The sequence below is a fragment of the Hylobates moloch genome, unplaced genomic scaffold (assembly GCF_009828535.3).
Source record: "Hylobates moloch isolate HMO894 unplaced genomic scaffold, HMol_V3 SCAFFOLD_3, whole genome shotgun sequence".
NCBI lineage: Eukaryota > Metazoa > Chordata > Mammalia > Primates > Hylobatidae > Hylobates > Hylobates moloch.
The window spans coordinates 35979884-35998115 of NW_026652278.1; the positions used below are offsets into that span (position 1 = coordinate 35979884).

Sequence of the window (18232 nt, forward strand, 5' to 3'; positions counted from 1 at the left end):
AAAAAAAAAAAAAAAATCAGGGGCTGCCCATGTTAATGAAGTTTCTGGCACAATCAATGGCTTTTTTTTTTTTTTTTTGAGACAGAGTTTCGCTCTTGTTGCCCAGGCTGGAGTGCAATGGCACAATCTCGGCTCACAGCAACCTCCGCCTCCCGGGTTCAAGCCATTCTCCTGCCTCAGCCTCCGGAGTAGCTGGGATTACAGGCGTGCGCCACCACGCCCGGCTAATTTTGTACTTTTTAGTAGAGATGGGGCTTCTCCATGTTGGTCAGGCTGGTCTCCAACTCCGGACCTCAGGTGATCCACCCACCAAGGCCTCCCAAAGTGCTGGGATTACAGGCGTGAGCCACCATGCCCGGCCTCAATGGCTTAAACCATCTGAAAATAGGCCTTCTATGGTGACAGACACCTACATTTCACACTATCTACCTTGACAAAAAGAGGCACAATGCTTGGTAGATCTTTTCTGATTTTGGAAGCAACATACCACAACTGAGTGTACTATTTCAACATATTTATAGAGTCCCCTCCATGGCTAACAGTTTTGAATTGGGACCAGAGCAAGAGAAGGCTCTGTACTAAGTTCAATGTGCAGTACAAGCCACTCTTGTAGGCTTTATACGAGGATTTATGATCCAGCTATTGTGGGTCTTTTGTGGTTCCATATAAATTTTAGGGTTTTTTTTTTTCTTTTTCTTTTTTTTGAGATGGAGTCTCGCTCTGTTGCCCAGGCTGGAGTGCATTGGCGTGATCTCGGCTCACTGCAAACTCTGTATCCCTGATTCAAGCTATTCTCCTGCCTCAGCCTCCCTTGGTTTTTTTCTAATGCTGTGAAGAATGTCATTGGTATTTTGATTGATAGGGATTGCATTAAATCTGTAGATTGCTTTAAGTAGTATGGACATTTGAACAACAACGATTCTTTCAATCCATAAACATCGAATCACTTTCCAGTTTTCTGTGTCCTCTTCAATTTCTTGCATCGATGTTTCATAGTTTTTATTGTAGAAATCTTTCACTTCTTTGGTTAATTTCTAGGTATTATTTTATTTTATTTGTGGTAGTCGCTTTTTCAAAAAAACGAATGCATGAGAATAAATATAGTCCTGGTCGAATTTTACTCACAGAACTGCTGCAGCCCTCTTGGGTCCACGAGGAGAGATACTGCCCACGTGCTGAGTAAACAGAGCAGAGGAATGAATGACACCATTGCCCTGTGGAATGAGCCATTCCAGAAATCTCCCTGCCTCTGGACTTCATGATATGTAAGAAAATAAGCTTCTCCTTGTGTAATCCAGTTTATGTGGTGCATTATCCTCTGTTTACCCCCTCTTGATCTACTTTCTGCCATTATTTCCACTCTGCTCTTGCCCTGGGGGCTGACCTGTCTCAATTACATTAGGGACTTCCCTTCTCCTCCGGCTTTCAACTGGGTTTGGCCAATAAAACACACCCACAAGAGATGGGAGGGAGAGAAATGAGTTAGAAAATGTTTCCTGCCAGAACCTTGAGTGATGATATTGGGTTATCTGTTACTTGAAGTCAAAAGCATCCTGATGATGTCCATGTTCTCTGTCTTCTAGGTGGCAATTTATATATTATTTATTTCCCCCAGCTTTACTGAGGTGTGATTGACAAACAGAACCAACGTGGTGAAACCCCGTAGCTACTAAAAATACAGAAAAATTAGCTGGGCGTGGTGGTGGGCACCTGTATTCTCAGCTACTCGGGAGGCTGAGGCCGGAGAATCACTTGAACCTGGGAGGCGGAGGTTGCCGAGATCGCACCATTGTACTCCAGCCTGGGCAACAAGAGCAAAACTCTGTCTTAAAAAAAGAAAAAAAAAAATAGAACATTGTATATATTTAAGATTACAGCATAGTGTTTCAATACCTTGTAAGTATACCTTGTGTAATGATTCTCACAATCAAGCTAATTAACATACTTGTCACCTGGCATAGTTACTTTTTTGTGTGTATGGGTGATGTGAACATTTAGGATCTATTCCCCTAGCAAATTTCAAGTATATACTATTATTAAGTATGGTTGCCATACTGTACATTAGATCTCTAGAATTTATTCATCTTATAACTGAAAGCTTGTACTTTTGACCAACACCTTCCCATTCCACCACTCCCTAGGTGCTGGCAACACCATTCCTCTACTCTCTGTTTCTTTAAGTTCAACTATTTTGGATTCCACATATAAGTGATATCATGTAATATTTGCCTGTAATTTGTGAAGAGATACTTTTTAGACTATATAAGTATCCTGTTCATCAATAAACTTTCACTCACTAACTCTAGTAGCCACTGATGATTTTCTAACTATGTCATTCCTTCTATATTTATTAGTGAGCATTCTACTGTAAGGAAGGGCTTTCTTCTTTCCCCTGTTTATTTACTGATTGATATTATTGTGGACTTAAGCATTCTTATTTTATTACATTATAATTTATTACTGTTTTATTTTGATGCCTAATTGCCCCACCTTTGGCCAGTGGGAGCCCTTTTAACCTGACTGCTGGTCCTTTGACATGTCTCCATTATTCTTTGAGAACCTCCTTACTTTCTAGCACAACAAGATGTTCCAGGTTCATCTTGAATTTTCTCAACTTCATTCTAGAATCAACCATTTCTCCAAGGATCCATAGTCCCTTTTTGTAGAGAATGGTTATTGAGAAGTCAATATCTAGGTGCTAAGTGTGGTTATTCCCGCTAGACTATCATTGTTTCTAGGCCTTCTTCACCAACAGAGCTGGGGAGTGCATGTGTGTGTGAACGTGATTGTTCATATACATACATATGCATATATGTACATGTATGTGAATATATATACATATACATATAGAGAGAGATATATACATTTATGGCTTTATTTACTTTTAGAGACAAGGTCTTGCTCTGTCACCCAGGGTAGAGTGCAGTGGCACAACCATAGCTCACTGCAGCCTCAAACTCCTGGGCTCAAGCAATCCTCCCACCTGAGCCTCCTGAGTGGCTGGGATTACAGACGCAAGCCACTGCACCCAGGTATATTTATTTTTGTATCTATTTATCTAAATCTTTAAAACCATGAGTTCATACTAGCTATGGATTGAATTGTGTTCCCTCAAAATTCATATGTTGAAGCCCTAACCTCCAGTGTGACTGCATTGGGAACAAGGAAGTAATTAAGATTAAACGAGGTCATAAGGGTGAAGCCCTGATTCAACAGGATTAGTGTCCTTGGCCAGGCGCAGTGGCTCACACCTGTAATCTCAGCAATTTGGGAGGCGGGGGCAGGCGGATCACCTGAGGTCAGGAGTTCGAGACCAGGCTGGCCAACATGATGAAACCCCGTCTCTACTAAAAATACAAAATTAGCAGGGCATGGTGGCACACACCTGTAATTGCAGCTACTTGGGAGGCTGAGGCAGGAGAATCACTTGAACTGGGGAGGCAGAGGTTGCAGTGCCTGAGATCTCACCACTACACTCTAGGCTAGGCAACAGAGCAAGACTCTGTCTCAAAAAAGATAAGGATGAATGTCCTTGTGAGAAGAGAAGAGACGCCAGAGCTTACTCACAAATGCTCTCTCTGTCTCTCTTTCAGCATGTGAGGACACAGTGAGAAGGTGGCCATCTACAAGTCAAGAAGAGAGCCCTCACCAGAAACGGAACTGGCTGGCATCTTAAGCTTGGACTTCCCAGCCTTCAAAGCTGTGAGAAAATAAATGTTGTTTAAGCCACCCAGTCTATGGTATTTTGTTACAGCAGGCTAATACAATACTGACCTTTAATTCTAATCTACATGAACAGTGTACTTTTTTAGTGCTTCTATAATGTACCATTTTTCTTTTTTCTTTTTTTTTTTTTTGAGGCAGAGTTTTGCTCTCATTGCCCAGGCTAGAGTACAGTGGCACAATCTCGGCTCACTGCAACCTCCACCTTCCAGTTTCAAGCAATTCTCCTGCCTAAGCCTCCCAAGTAGCTGGGATTACAGGCGCCCGCCACCACGCCCAGCTAATTTTTTTGTATTTTTAGTAGAGATGCGGTTTCACCAAGTTGGTCAGGCTGGTCTCGAACTGCTGACCTCGTGATCCATCCGCCTCAGCCTCCCAAAGTGCTGGGATTACAGGCGTGAGCCACCGCGCCCAGCATGTACCATTTTTCTATAAGGACTTTGCTATTTTTTGCCTGTCCAGATTGTCAGTTGATAGAAGAGGGCTATAGTCTAGTTGCCTTGTGTAATGTCATAAGCAGAAGGGGCTTTCTTAAAAAGTTTAGAATGCCCATGATTATTTATCAAGAAAATCAGAGTTAATTCAAAAGTTGCACTGTTGCATGTCAGTTGAGTGTAAAAGTTCTCTCTACTTTGTCCAGAACAGGACAAATAGCAATAAGAAACCCATGGGAATAAGTGTCAGCCCCATTAGGGAACCGTAACTGTCCAGCTGCTTGAACCATTCCTGCAGGATAGAAAGAGGGAAGGAGTCCAATGCTGGTTTAGTGTCTATAGCAAGGTGTATATTAAGAACTCAGCCTACAGTACCTCAATTCATCTTCACAGCAACACTGAAAAGTGGTGTGATTATTCTCATTTTAAAAACAAGAAAAATAGGCCAGGCTGGGTGGCTCACGTCTGTAATCCCAGCACTTTGGGAGGCCGAGGCAGACAGATCACGAGGTCGAGAGATAGAGACCATCCTGGCCAACATGGTGAAACCCTGTCTCTACTAAAAATACAAAAATTAGCTGGGCGTGGTGGCACACGCCTGTAGTCCCAGCTATTTGGGAGGCTGAAGCAGGAGAATCGCTTGAATCCGGGAGGCAGAGGTTGAAGTGAGCTGAGATCAGGCCACTGCACTCCAGCCTGGTGACAGAGCAAGACAGTGTCTCAAAAAAAAAAAAGAAAAAAGAAAAAAAAGAAAAGAAAAAAAGAAAAAAAAGACAAGAAAATAGGCAGAGGAATTAAGTCATTTGCTTAAGGTAAAACAGCTAGAACCCCCTTCCTAGACTTTATTTCCTTTAAAGGTAAAAACCAGTACTGACTTGAACCATATTTGAGCCCAAGACAAAAGAAAAAATATATGTCCTATATGCACTTACCTTCCATATTTTGAACCAAATAGCAAAAGTGGATAAAAGCATTCCAATAAAAAAAGACTACATATACAGTGCCATGTTATTCAATCTGTTCACATGTTATTGTCAACTCCCATAAAGCCACTTGTCAGGACATGCAGTGGCAGTCTGCCTGGGAACCATGGGCTGACTGGTAATGACTGTTCCCATTGCAAAATAATGCAAGGTCATAAACAATAGCCTGCCTGTATTTTAAATGTTGATATTCTGTTCATCATGGATTTTTTGTATTAATTTTGATTTTAAAAAATATTGTGTTGATATTATTTATCTTGGGTTTCCTGAATTTTTTGATGCCCTCTTAAATTTTATGCCTGAAGGGAGTTCCTCACTAAACTCACTTTAATCTAGGCCCTGGGTAAAATCAAGTTTGGGCCTGAATTTCATGACGTTTCCATTCCCCAGAGTTGACTTTCTCTAAACAGGGCCCTGTCCGGGGTCATTACTGTCTCCAGTACCATTCTGTGGGTCTCAGATGATCTCCACTTCTGGTGAGGCTTACATGGCCCACACAACTGTGGAGTGCCCCATCTTCTCGCCAGAAGTATCGAATCACAAAGCTGTAACAACAGAAATGGTTCCATTGTGTGGTAAGCACATGGTCACATGCCTGCAAACATGTTTGGAGATACTAGATACGCTCCACCCAGCCTTAGTCACATCTGAGCCAGAAACCACAAGTTCCCAATTCCTACCTTGGGATGCTCATCTAAGCTCATGGCATCAGAGTTCCTAGGTTCACCCAGCACTGATATGCCAAGTCTGGCTTCCCCATTGGTTAGAATGGGCCAGTGGGAGTCACTGGCTCAGAAGCTCAGCGTTTGGTTTAGGAGCCTGCATAGTCCCCTCCTTAGCCAAGTAGTTGGCTGAAAGTCTCTGCACCAATACTTTCCACTGGAGATGAACATTGCTGATTTCTTTGTTTTTTTCAGCAGTTCCCCAGGGGTTGAGGAAAAGTGAAGAGAAGCCACTGTAAAAACCTTTTTAACGGGCCGGGCGCTGTGGCTCATGCCTGTAATCCCAGCACTTTGGGAGGCCGAGGCAGGTGGATTACCTGAGGTCAGGAGTTCAAGACCAGTCTGGCCAACATGGTGAAACCCCATCTCTACTAAAAATACAAAAATTAGACAGGTGTGGTGGTACGTGCCTGTAGTCTCAGCTACTCAGGAGGCTGAGGCAGGAGAATCGCTTCAACCCAGGGGCAGAGGATGCAGTGAGCTGAGATGGTGCCACTGCACTCCAGCTTGGGCAACAGAGTGAGACTCTGTCTCAAAAAAACAAAACAAAAAACCCTTTTAGCCACAGCACAACAACACTTACTGATGCTGTTTTTGTGCAGAAGGACAGAGAGAGGAACTGGAGATTATGGGGTGAGGACGAATAGCTCCCAAGCATCCCCTTCACCCTGCAACAAGGAATTCACAAAGCCCCATGTGCTGGCTCTTCCCCTTCCCACCCAGAACTTTTACAGAAGAAAAATCAAGCTTAAATGGATAAGAGGTCAGCTATGAAGTAAAAAGGAAGTCAGGGAGACCCAGGAGCCTTTCCTGAGCATTGCTGAACAAGTGCACGAACATTTCATCTTCCAAGGACAAAACAAGCATTTATCACGGGCCCACTGGACACCCTGTATCTACTCCTGCCCCCTCCAATCCAAGTTCCAAACTGCAGCCAGAGTGACCTTCTAAAAACACAAACTTGTCATGATGATGAAATTTGCAAAGTGCTGACTGACACTACCGGTACGTGGTAAGTACTATAAAATACCCGTTACATAAACACAGTACATATAATGCCATTCCTTGTTTAAACCCCTCCAAGGATCACATGCAACCTTCTCTGCCTGTCTCTTCTGCCTTCTGCTTCCCACCGTGCTCTCTCTTGCTAGCCTTATTCCGGGTCGCATTTAATTCCTCCGGAGCCAAGCTACTCCTGGCCCAACCAAATGCCTTTCCCTCTTTCCTTAAAGCAGTCTCCCGATCCACTCCTCTTCATTTGACCAATTTCAACTCCTCTATATCTCAGCTTAAATGTTGCTTCTTCAGCCCTCCTGAACTTCCCAGAAGAAGCTTAGGTTCCTCCATATTTATCCTCTTATAGCCATAACATTGATCACAACTAATCACCTACTCCATGTTTTAGGTTGTTTAATGCCTGCCTCCCTTACTAGGCTGTAGACGCCCCAGGACAAGGGCTGTAGGTCTTTCTGTCTCTCTTGTTTACTGCCTATCAAGGAACTCGGACAGCATAGGTCACTAATGAACATTTCCGAATACATACAAACTTTAAAATACTGTCGTTTAGGTAACCGGCCCAAAGTCGCACAAATGACCCAATATTTGAACCCACGACATTCTGGCTTTGAAGCCCAAGGTCTGACTGCAGCAGACTGCCCCCTCCTCTCCCTCAAAGCTGGAGCCAAACGGAGGGCTGGGAGGGGAGTTGAGCAGCAGAGTCTGAGGATCTGCAGAGGGCCACGCGCTGCAAGGCAGTCGGTGCCGCGCGCGCTGGCCTCGGGCCCAGGAGAAGGGGCATCCGTCACGTGTACCCGGCAGAGCCAGCTCTCGCCGCACCCTGGGGCAGGAATGCAGCCCCGCCCAGCTCCCGCGCCAGCAAAACCGCACTGGCCCTGGGGACTGACGTCAACGAAGGGGGCGCCTCGGGCGCCGCGCGAGGGCGGTGAGGGCAGTGGGCAGGGCCCGGGCAGACACGCCCCCTCACCGCCGCTCCGCCGCCGATTAGGTTCGAGGAAGCTTCGCACTCGGCTTTCGAGGCCAGCGGAGGCGGCGGGGCGGGGGTAGACACGCCCCCTCCCTGTCTCCCGCCGATGATTGCCGCACGGAACTCCGCCTTGGGTTTGGAGGGCTCGCCTGGGAGCTCACACCCGGCTCGGGCCCAGGATTGGCTGTTCCGGGGCTAGGGAGCGCTTTCTCCTGGGAACCGCGGCTGTGACCCAAGTGGCCCGGACCAGTTTGGGGCTGCGTGCGGCCTGCCTCGAGCAACCGGGTACGTAGGTCGGCGGCCCAGCTCGGCGCTGCGGTGGGAGCCGGAGGGCGACAATCAGAGCCGGGGTGCCAGCGGGACGCGACCGCCAGATCCACTTAGGGCCCCGTCGTTCTGCGAAGCGGCCACGTCTGAGCCCTGGGGCCTCCTCGTGCTGCAGATGTCGCCTTAGGACCTCGGCCAGGATACCCTGTGCCATGCTCTTGTGCTGCCCGTGATCACCGACTGGCCCTTGTAAGCAAGCACCTTCGCAGCAGGAAGCCCAGAGCTGCGCCCGCCCTTTCTGAAGGCTGTGGAAGAGGTTGGAGTGGGCACATCTTAGCTTGCTCCATCCCCATTTGAGGTCTGTTGGAGCTGCCCTTCAGCGTGGTGAGTACCTGCTCCAATTCTCCACCGGGCAGTGGAGTGCAGAGGGCACAGAGGCTAGCCTGGGAGTCCTGACTTTGGATCCCTGCTCCTTCCACAATCTACAGAAGCAGATAGCCTCCGAAAGGCTTCTGGGCCCGACCTTCCCCAGAAGACCTCCTCAGCCATCTGGCAGGAACAAAAATAACAGTGGCTTGAGAGCCTGGGTGCTGGGGTCAGACTGCCTGGGTTCTTGTCCCAGCTTCCATCACCTGCCAGCTGTGTGACTTTGGGTGTAGCTTTCTCATCTGTAAAATGGGTGTAACAATAGTGCCACCTCAAGTGAGGAGGAAAGAAAGCACCCATCTGAACGTGCTCTGTTCTGCACTTAACACTGAACAAGCTGCCTTTTAATCATAAAAACAAGCTTTATGATTTTAATCATAAAAACAAGCTTTATGATTTTAATCATAAAGCTATGATTTAAAAGTACACAGATTTGTTGATGGCTGTGATGATGAAAATGACAATGATTCTATAGCCTCTGGTAGTCAAACAGCCTTTCCTTTCATCATTTATTCATTCAACCAGCATACGTAGAATGTCTGTGGTATACCAGGTACTAGAAGGAATGCCATCACAAACTTAATCTCCCTTTTCCTGTTAAGGGTTATTTATTCTCACCATTTATTTTAAAAAGCTTATTTAAAATTTTGTAGAGGCAGTCTTGCTATGTTGACCAGGCCGGTCTCGAACTCCTGGGCTCAAGCGATCCTCCCACCTCAGCCTCCCAAAAGTGCTGGGATTACAGGCATGAGCCACCAGGCCTGGCCTTATACTCACTATTTTGATGACGAGCAACTTGTGGCAGGGGAAACTGAGACTTATCCAAGGTCACCCAGTTAGCAGCACAGCCAGAATTCAGGGTTCTAGAAATCTTGAAAGGATTATCCCTAGATCTAGTAGCAGTTTATTTCCAGGTCATATATGAGAACTGGTTTGGGGCAAGGGCCCAGTTCCCTTCTCCACCTCCAGGGGCACGGATTTGGAGGCCAGTGTATATCCAGTTCTCTAGGCATACCTCCCTGAGGCTAGGCCCTGCTGGTGGGGAAGCCCATACAGCCATTTGAACTGGGCTTCCCGTTTGAGGAGCCACAGATTTTGGCTGCTGTCCAGTGGCATGTCTGTGTAGGGCAGCAGGCCAGGGCCCCAAGTGTTGATTCAGGCCTTGGGCCACAGCCTCCAGTAATTTTTCTAAGAGCCCCTAGGCCCCTGATTACAGAGATTATTGCTATCACCTGGGTTATTGGAAGGGTGCCTCCTCCTGCATGAGGACTTAGGAGTTGCCAGCTCACCCAAATGTGTTCTGCCTCTCGTGGTTACCTGTGCCTCCCTGGGACTACAGTGAGATACTCTCCTAGAATGGCTGTCTGAACTGAACTTCGTATATTGCAAAGAGTGCTCAATTGCGCACCATATGTATATATTGCAAATTCATTGCATGGTGAGTCACTTTTTAAATATATTTCTTTGTTAAGGTTCCACAGTTCTTCACTTATTGCCTGTTTCAAAACGAGTTGAACTTTGTCATTTTCAACGTTTGGTATTTCCTTTGGGGTTTTCAACCTAGTTTGTATCAAATTGAAGTATTTTTCAATTGGTCTTTACTCGTTTGTACGCAGACCCATACTTACCTTCTTTCATGTCAGCTCTGAAATGAAAGGTCCATTTGTAATCTTTTAATAGCCCCATGGTTTCATTTTCTAGTTTTCAAAAGTACTATTGTTCCAGTATACACTGACTTTTCCTGGACTAAGGTCTTCTCCAGGAAATTGGAGGGAAAATAACTACTGAACACATTGAATGAGACAGGAAAAGTTTCTTTTGATAATAAAAGTGTTCTGATTCGCCATTTCATAGGTTTTCCCAAAACTTACCATCTAATCCTACCTGGAATCAGCCTAGTTTTATTCCCAGCCTCACTCTGCTGTCTGAATCCCAGAATAAGAGGCAGAGCAAAGAGTGAGGGGACTTGGCCGGTCACAGTGGCTCACGCCTGTAATCCCAACACTCTGGGAGGATGTGAGTGGATCACTTGAGGTCAGGAGTTCAAGACCAGCCTGGCCAACATGGTGAAACCTTGTCTCTACTAAAAATACAAAAATTAGTCGGGCATGGTGGTGGACACCTGTAATCCCAGCTACTTGGGAGGTTGTTGAGGCAAGAAAATTGCTTGAACCTTGGAGGCAGAGGTTGCAGTGAGCTGAGATTGCGCCACTGCACTCCAGCGTGGGTGACAGAGTGAGACTCTCCCTCAAAAAAAAAAAAAAAAGAGTGAGGGGCCTCAAAATCTGGAGGTGCTAAGCCCTCCCCAAGGTTCATGGAGGGTTGAGGCTGGAGGTTCAGACTCTCCCTAAGGGTTTCTTGGTATGTTTGTGACGCGCGGCTCGCAGCTCGCTGAAGCTGTGGAGTCAAAGCCTTGCCGTCCTGGGAGAGGCTGCTGGGAAGTCAGGCTCCAGGCCATTTCCTCCCAGACGCAGCTGCTGCTACGTGATCCTTATTGCCCTTCTTTCTCTGGGGAGGTGAGGCCGGATATCACCCTTTCTCCTACCACGCCAGACCAGCCTAGGCGTCTGCCCCCGGCTTGGTCACAGCCAGCTGAGGTCACTAGGGAGCTTTAGAGCTGTGAGTTCTGTTTTCTACCGGGTCCTAACCCCAGGGCCCACTGCAGCAAAACAGCATAGAGTAGGGAGGAGAAAGGGAGCTACTGACTGGGGAATTTGCTAGCACCCAGTTAGCCAGACCTGTCCACACATGTTGCCCCTAGGCTTTGGCAGACAAGTAGCTCCATTCCTCCTTCTGTACAGACTTACCTGCAGGTGGAATTGTTGACTCCCAGCACTGGTGCAGGCCCTCAGAAACCAACAGCATCAAGCTGTTCTTATAGCAGTAACAGGGAAACTGACCCACAGAGGGGATGTGAATTGCCTGAGGCTTTTCAGCCAGTGAGTGGCAGAAGTAGGGCTTGAACCCATTCCTCTGACTCGTAAGCCAGGGCTCTGTGCACTGTGCTGGGTTGCAGTTCTTGATTTCTTCTGTGGAAGCTGGGCTCTTCCTCTTTAGAGTGCTACGGCTCAAAGCTGGGCTGTCACCCAGGAAAGAGCCCTGACCCTAGAGAACAGACTAACGAAATTCCACAGCTCCACCCCTGCCTCCACCAGGTGGGATAATTCATTGTTCTTCCCTTTCCATTGGCAGGATTTCCCCTTCATGAATTAGGTGGGAATAGGAAAGCATTCTTCATAGAAACGTGAAGTGTTCTTTAAGCTGCCTGGCTGTGAAGCGTAGGCTGATTGGGCGCAGTGGCTCACGCCTGTAATCACAACACTTTGGGAGGCCAAGGCGGGTGGATCACCTGAGGTCAGGAGTTCAAGACCAGCCTGACCAACATGGTGAAACCCTATCTTTACTAAAAATACAAAAAATTAATCGGGAGTGGTGGGGGACGCCTGTAATCCCAGCTATTCAGGAGGCTGAGGCAGGAGAATCGCTTGAACTCGGGAGGTGGAGGTTGCAGTTAGCTGAGATTGCAACACTGCACTCCAACCTGGGCAACAAGAGCAAAACTCGCTCTCAAAAATAAAAATAAAATCATGGGCTGCAGTCATTTGAAACACCTCTGGCCTCGGCTAAGCCACTGGTACTCATATTTGCATCTTAGCTTCCCTTTACTTCCCTGTGAAATGGGATAACAGTCCCTAACTCCTAGAATTGTTTTTTTGTTTTTTGGTTTTTTTTTTGAGATGGAGTCTTGCTCTGTCGCCCAGGCTGGAGTGCAACGGCGCCATCTTGGCTCACTGCAACCTCCACCTCCTAGGTTCACGCCATTCTCCTGCCTCAGCCTCCCGAGTAGCTGGGACTATAGGCGCCCACCACCACGCCCAGCTAACTTTTTATATTTTTAGTAGAGACTGGGTTTCACCGTGTTAGCCAGGATGGTCTCGATCTCCTGACCTCATGATCCGCCCGCCTTGGCCTCCCAAAGTGCTGGGATTACAGGCTTGAGCCACCGCGCCCGGCCTCCTAGAATTGTTTTGAGGATTAAAGGATATCATACATATTGCCTGATCCAGAATAAGTATCCCATAATTAGCTTTTATTTCTCTTTATCAGCCTAAAAGTGTTACTTGGTGACTGTTGTCTTCTTGTCACAGTGTGTTTATGTCATCCAGCTCTGGGGGCTTAATTACCACATAGATTAGGTTTTAACTGGATTTTCATAATAGCACCTAAGGAGGGGCAGATTTTTAAATTCCATTTTCCAGATAAAAAGTACAATTTTCATGATGCTAACTCATCTGGAAGTCTTCTGCAGCTTTATTTTAGTTGTCAAATCTTTTGAAAACAGGGTGGAGTTTTTATGATAGAAGGCCTGGAAACTGGGACAGAGTGAGCATAGAAATGATTGGAATAATGAGGGTGACGATTGAGGTGAGGAGCGGAGAAGGCCAGGGCAAAGGAGGGAGTCATATTTTGGGAGTATGATTGGGGCGGAGACAATTCAAACTCTTACAGAGAACAAAAGGCAGGTTAGGGGAAGGGTTACTTCTGCAAGTGGGTTGATAGGAAATTGGAAAAGCTTTTATATATAAGCTTTTGTACTGTTTGCCTCTTATGATGAGCATATAAATATTTTAATTTAAAAATATTTTAATGTTCCTTTTCCCCCTTTGGAAGCTGGTTGCTGTTGACAGCTGTCTCTGTAGCTGGCTGTGGAATGAGGTCTGACTCAGGCAGCCAGGCCCTGGGGAAGCAGCAGGACCTGCTCCTCCTCTCCCCAACAGCCCTGAGGCTGGGAGACAGGGGTGGGAGCACAGGCCTGTCATCAGCCGGCTGTGCCACACAGCTTGGAGGAAAGGAGGGTTCACCTGTACCCCTGACCCAGGTACAAAGGTCACAGAGGCCAACAGAGGAGGATTTGCATTTATAAATTCCTCAGTATCCATGGAGGGTGGTTCCAGGCTCCTCCATGGGATGCTTAAGTCACTTACATAAAATGCCATGTTTGCCTATAGACTGCGCACATCCTCCTGCATGCTTTAAATCATCTCTAGGGTACTTATAATACCTAATACAATGTGAATGCTCTGTAGTTACAATGTATCCATTTTTTATTTGTATTTTTTAATTGTTGTATCATTGTATTCTTTAAGACGGAGTTTTGCTCTTGTTGCCCAGGCTGGAGTGCAATGGCGGGATCTTGGCTCACCGCAACCTCTGCCTCCTGGGTTCAAGTGATTCTCCTGCCTCAGCCTCCTGAGTAGCTGGGATTACAGGCCTGCGCCACCATGCCCGGCTAATTTTGTATTTTTAGTAGAGACCGAGTTTCTCAATGTTGGTCAGGCTGGTCTTGAACTCCCGACCTCAGGTGATCCACCCGCCTCACCTCCCAAAGTGCTGGGATTACAGATGTGAGCCACCACGCCCAGCCATATCATTGTATTCTTAAATTTTTTATTTATCTAAGGTTGGTTGAATCCCTGGATGTAGAACCCACAGATGCTGAGGGCCAACTATAGCTCTCATTGGGTAACTGATATACTAGGCTCATTTAATCCTTACTATAACCCTAAGAAGTGGGTAGTCTTATCCCCATTTGACAGTTAAGGAAACAGGCTCAGAGAGGAGGTTGGGTAACTTGCTTAAGGTGTCAGAGTTGGGACTCGAAACCTGTTCTATGTAATGCCAGTCTTCCTTTGTTTCCAGGCTGTGCTGGATACAAGGATGTGATGGGTAAGCTTCTTAGGCCTTTATTATTCAAAGTGAACTATCTAGAATCAAGGGAGATCCTTTAATTTTCACTTCCTGGATATGATGGGAGACATTGACACAGAGCCTAACTTCTATTGAACTTTCTTACAAATTTCAGCCTCTGCCCTTGACAGTATATTCTAACCCTTGTAGCCTCCTCTTCTGCCTCCACCTCTCGCTCATTAGGTCCACTGGACTGTGCTTAGATCTGATTGGCTCATTTCATACTATGTTTGCTAAATTATACGGATTTGGTTCATCCTCAAGGTCTTGAAGATAGGAGGTGGGATGATGTCTCAATTTTATAGATTGAAAACACTGACCACTATTCTATATACTTTGTCTTCCTTCAATCTTCAAATTAATCCTACAAAGTAGGTAGTAGTACCAGGTGATAATTTGAAACGGCAGGCAGCTGAGGCAGGGGGGATGCCCAGCCAGTAAGTGGTGGAGGGGGTAGAAGTGGGATTCCAACTTGGGTAGCCCAGCTCCACAACTCCTCTCTTACCTGTGTGCTACAGCACCTGGGCCTTAGCATCAGAGAGGCCTGGGTTCTCATCCTAGTTGCATAACCATGGATGACTTAACCTTTCCTCAGATTCCTCATCTGTGAAATTGAAGAAGATAAAAATACCTACCTAACAGGGCTGTTGTGCTTGTTACATCTCCTTGATACTATGTGAAGCAAGCTCTTACACGTGAAGCAAGTACTCAACACAGTTGAGCTGCTACTGGGCATCCTGGTGTCTGCACTGCTGGCTCTGCATGTGCACGTGGCTTTATGACAGTGGCAAGTCATTTAACCCCTCTGAGTTGCACTTCTTCATCGCTAAAATGAGGATAAACAATAATTCTTACCTCACGGGTTGCTGTGAGTCCTAAATGAGATAATATGGGGGTCTGACACATAAGTGCTTAAGTGATTTTTTTTTTTTTTTTTTTTTTGAGACGGAGTCTTGCTCTGTCGCCCAGGCTGGAGTGCAGTGGCGCGATCTCGGCTCACTGCAACCTCCGCCTCCCGGGTTCATGCCATTCTCCTGCCTCAGCCTCTCCGAGTAGCTGGGACTACAGGCGCCCGCCACCACGCCCGGCTAATTTTTTGTATTTTTGGTAGAGACGGGGTTTCACCGTGGTCTCGATCTCCTGACCTCGTGATCCGCCCGCCTCGGCCTCCCAAAGTGCTGGGATTACAAGCGTGAGCCACCGCGCCCGGCCAGTGCTTAAGTGATTTTAAGGCAAGAGACTTCCTCCAGTTTACCTGCTGGAGAATGGAAACATCAGAAGTCCTAGGATTAGCCAGGACCCCCAGGTCTGGGAAGGACCAGCTGAGTTGCTGATGTCTCCATGCTTTGCATCCTCAGAGCATCCACAATGGGTACCCCAGCCTCGGTGGTCAGTGAGCCACCCCCTTGGCAGGCCCCGACTGAGGCCCGGGGCCGCAAGCAGGCCTCAGCCAACATCTTCCAGGACACTGAGCTGCTGCAGATCCAAGGCCTGTTTCAACGCAGCGGGGACCAGCTGGCCGAGGAACGGGCACAGATCATCTGGGAATGTGCAGGGGACCACCGTGTGGCTGAGGCCCTCAAGAGGCTGCGTAGGAAGAGGCCCCCAAGGCAGAAACCCCTGGGCCACTCGCTACACCACTGCAGCCGCCTCAGGTAGGTTCCTAGAACTGGATGGCTGAGGGAAGAGCACCAATGCCTATTCCACCATTGTGTGGCTGTGTGGCCTGGAGCTAGTTACTTGGCCTCACTGTAAAGTGCCTGCCTACCACTGGGGTGGTTATAAGGTCTACACAGTGTCACCACTTGGTTGGCACTTAAAAGATTGCTGTTGGCAGGTGTGGTGGCTCATCCCTGTAGTCCCAGCACTTTGGGAGGCTGAGGCAGGCAGATCACTAGGTCAGGAGTTGGAGACCAGCCTGACCAACATGGTGAAACCCTGTCTCTACTAAAATTACAAAAATTAGCTGGGTATGGTGGCACGCACCTGTAATCCCAGCCACTCAGGGGGGTGAGGCAGGAGAGTCACTTGAATCTGGGAGGTGGAGGTTGCAGTGAGCCGAAATGGTGCCACTGCACTCCAGCCAGCCTGGGTGACAGAGCGAGACTCTGTCTCAAAAAAAAAAAAAAAAAAAAAAAAGATTGCTGTTACTTTTGGAGTCATATACAACCCTGTGAACTCTCATGGAAAGAGATGCCTGAGTCCTAGTAGCACCACCTCATTTTGCCGTTATTCTCAGTTTACCAGCCTGGGCAACATGGCAAGATCCTGTCTCTGAAAACACACACACACACACACACACACACACACACACACACACACACACACGGAACAATTAGCCAGGCATGGTGGCATGCACCTGCAGTCCCAGCTACTCCAGAGGCTGAGGTAGGAAGATCACTTGAGGCCAGAAGTTTGAGGCTGCAGTAAGCTATGATCCTGTCACTGCACTCCAGCCTGAGTGACAGAGTGAGATTCTATCTTTTTTTTTTTTTTTTAAAGCCTAATTAAAATCTTGGCTGGGGGATTACAGAGAATATAGCCTAGGAATGTACTGTCGAGGCATTATGGGTTAAAAATTGTCGAAAAACTTTTACCTTGAGATCTCTCCCCAGTCTCCCTAGTTGGCCACTTCTTTGCCTAGGCCACTGCCAGCCCAGGAACAGTGAACCCAAAGGGAGGGAGCTGAACCACTTTGCCTCAACCAATCACTATGGGTGATGCTCTGGGCTTCATCTCTCTGCTGCCTTCTCTGGGGCCCACAATCATAACATCAGACCTGAACAGGCCTTTGGAGGTCATCAGATCCTGAGATGGCAAGTCAGTGTCATACCTTGTATTTAACTCCAGTTGATTAGTAGTCACTGCTTATCAAACCAGTTTACTAGCATGACTAATTAATGACATCTGCCATGAGTACAGGATGAGGATGAAGAAATGTTGAGTTTTGCACAACCTGATCTGGTCCAACCCTTTCTACTGCAGAGAAATCTGTAAACTTTGTCTAGTCAGACAGTTCTCAGAGGGGGAAAGACCAGACCAGAGCCCTGGTCTCATTTTGCTCCAAATCGTATGTTTTATGGTCCACCACGACAAAATCTCTTGAAGTCCCCATTCCATTCTCCCTATTGATGTTGGCTAATCATACACTTGTTCTCTGCAGAATCCTGGAGCCCCACTCTCCACTGGCCGACCAGAATGCCACGGAGACAGCCTCCAATGAGCAATATCTGCACTCTAGGAGGAAAAGTGCCAGGATCCGCCGGAACTGGAGGAAGCCAGGCCCCACAAGCTACCTCCACCAGATCAGACACTGATCCAGGGAAAGAGCCAGGAATGGCAGTGTCTTCCCTCTTGCCAAAGGGCCTGGAGAGGCGAAGAAGGAAGAGAGACTTTAGGCAAGCAGCCCAAAGGGGTAAACGAAAGCAAGAGGCCGCTGCTACTGGCCTGCTCCATTCAGAACAAGACTGGATGCTTCGGCTGAGTTCTCCATTATTTGGGACCCATTCCTCACCAAAATGAGGAGAGACAGTGACTGTTCCTGCCACAGTCCTTCCCAATCTAACACTATTCCTGGGCTGCATGATATTCCCCTGAGAGCCAAGCGACAGGCACTCAGATGCAGCATTTCACCACTCATGCTACTAATCTACCCGCTACTACTGTAAACCATGGTTCCGGCAGCCTGTTCCACACCCCGCACCATCAGGATAGCACAGGGAAACTGGTTTAAGTGGCAAATAAAAACATTTGCATCAAGAGCTGTGTGAGTCTCACAGAAGGGGAGGACCTGAAACAGAGGGGGAGGGGCAAGAGTGTCCCCAGGAAGGAAAAATCAGCGCTGGCCTCCTCTCTCCTTTTCACCTCCCTCTCCTTTTTCACCCCCATGCCAAGCTCCTGGACCACAGCCCCCTTTTCCAGAGCCTGTTGGATCGGGAGTAGAGA

The 18232-nt window shown here is 47.3% G+C and overlaps 1 protein-coding gene across 1 annotated transcript; it reads left to right on the top strand.

The window, feature by feature from the left end:
* Window positions 1-7814: 7814 nt before the first annotated feature.
* Window positions 7815-18046, top strand: AVPI1 (arginine vasopressin induced 1). Its single transcript, XM_032135128.2, has 3 exons — window positions 7815-8497; window positions 15646-15942; window positions 17451-18046. Exons 2-3 carry the CDS (start codon window positions 15656-15658, stop codon window positions 17602-17604), a joined length of 441 nt encoding a protein of 146 aa, XP_031991019.1. The 5' UTR covers window positions 7815-8497; window positions 15646-15655; the 3' UTR covers window positions 17605-18046.
* The last annotated feature ends 186 nt before the right edge of the window (window positions 18047-18232 follow it).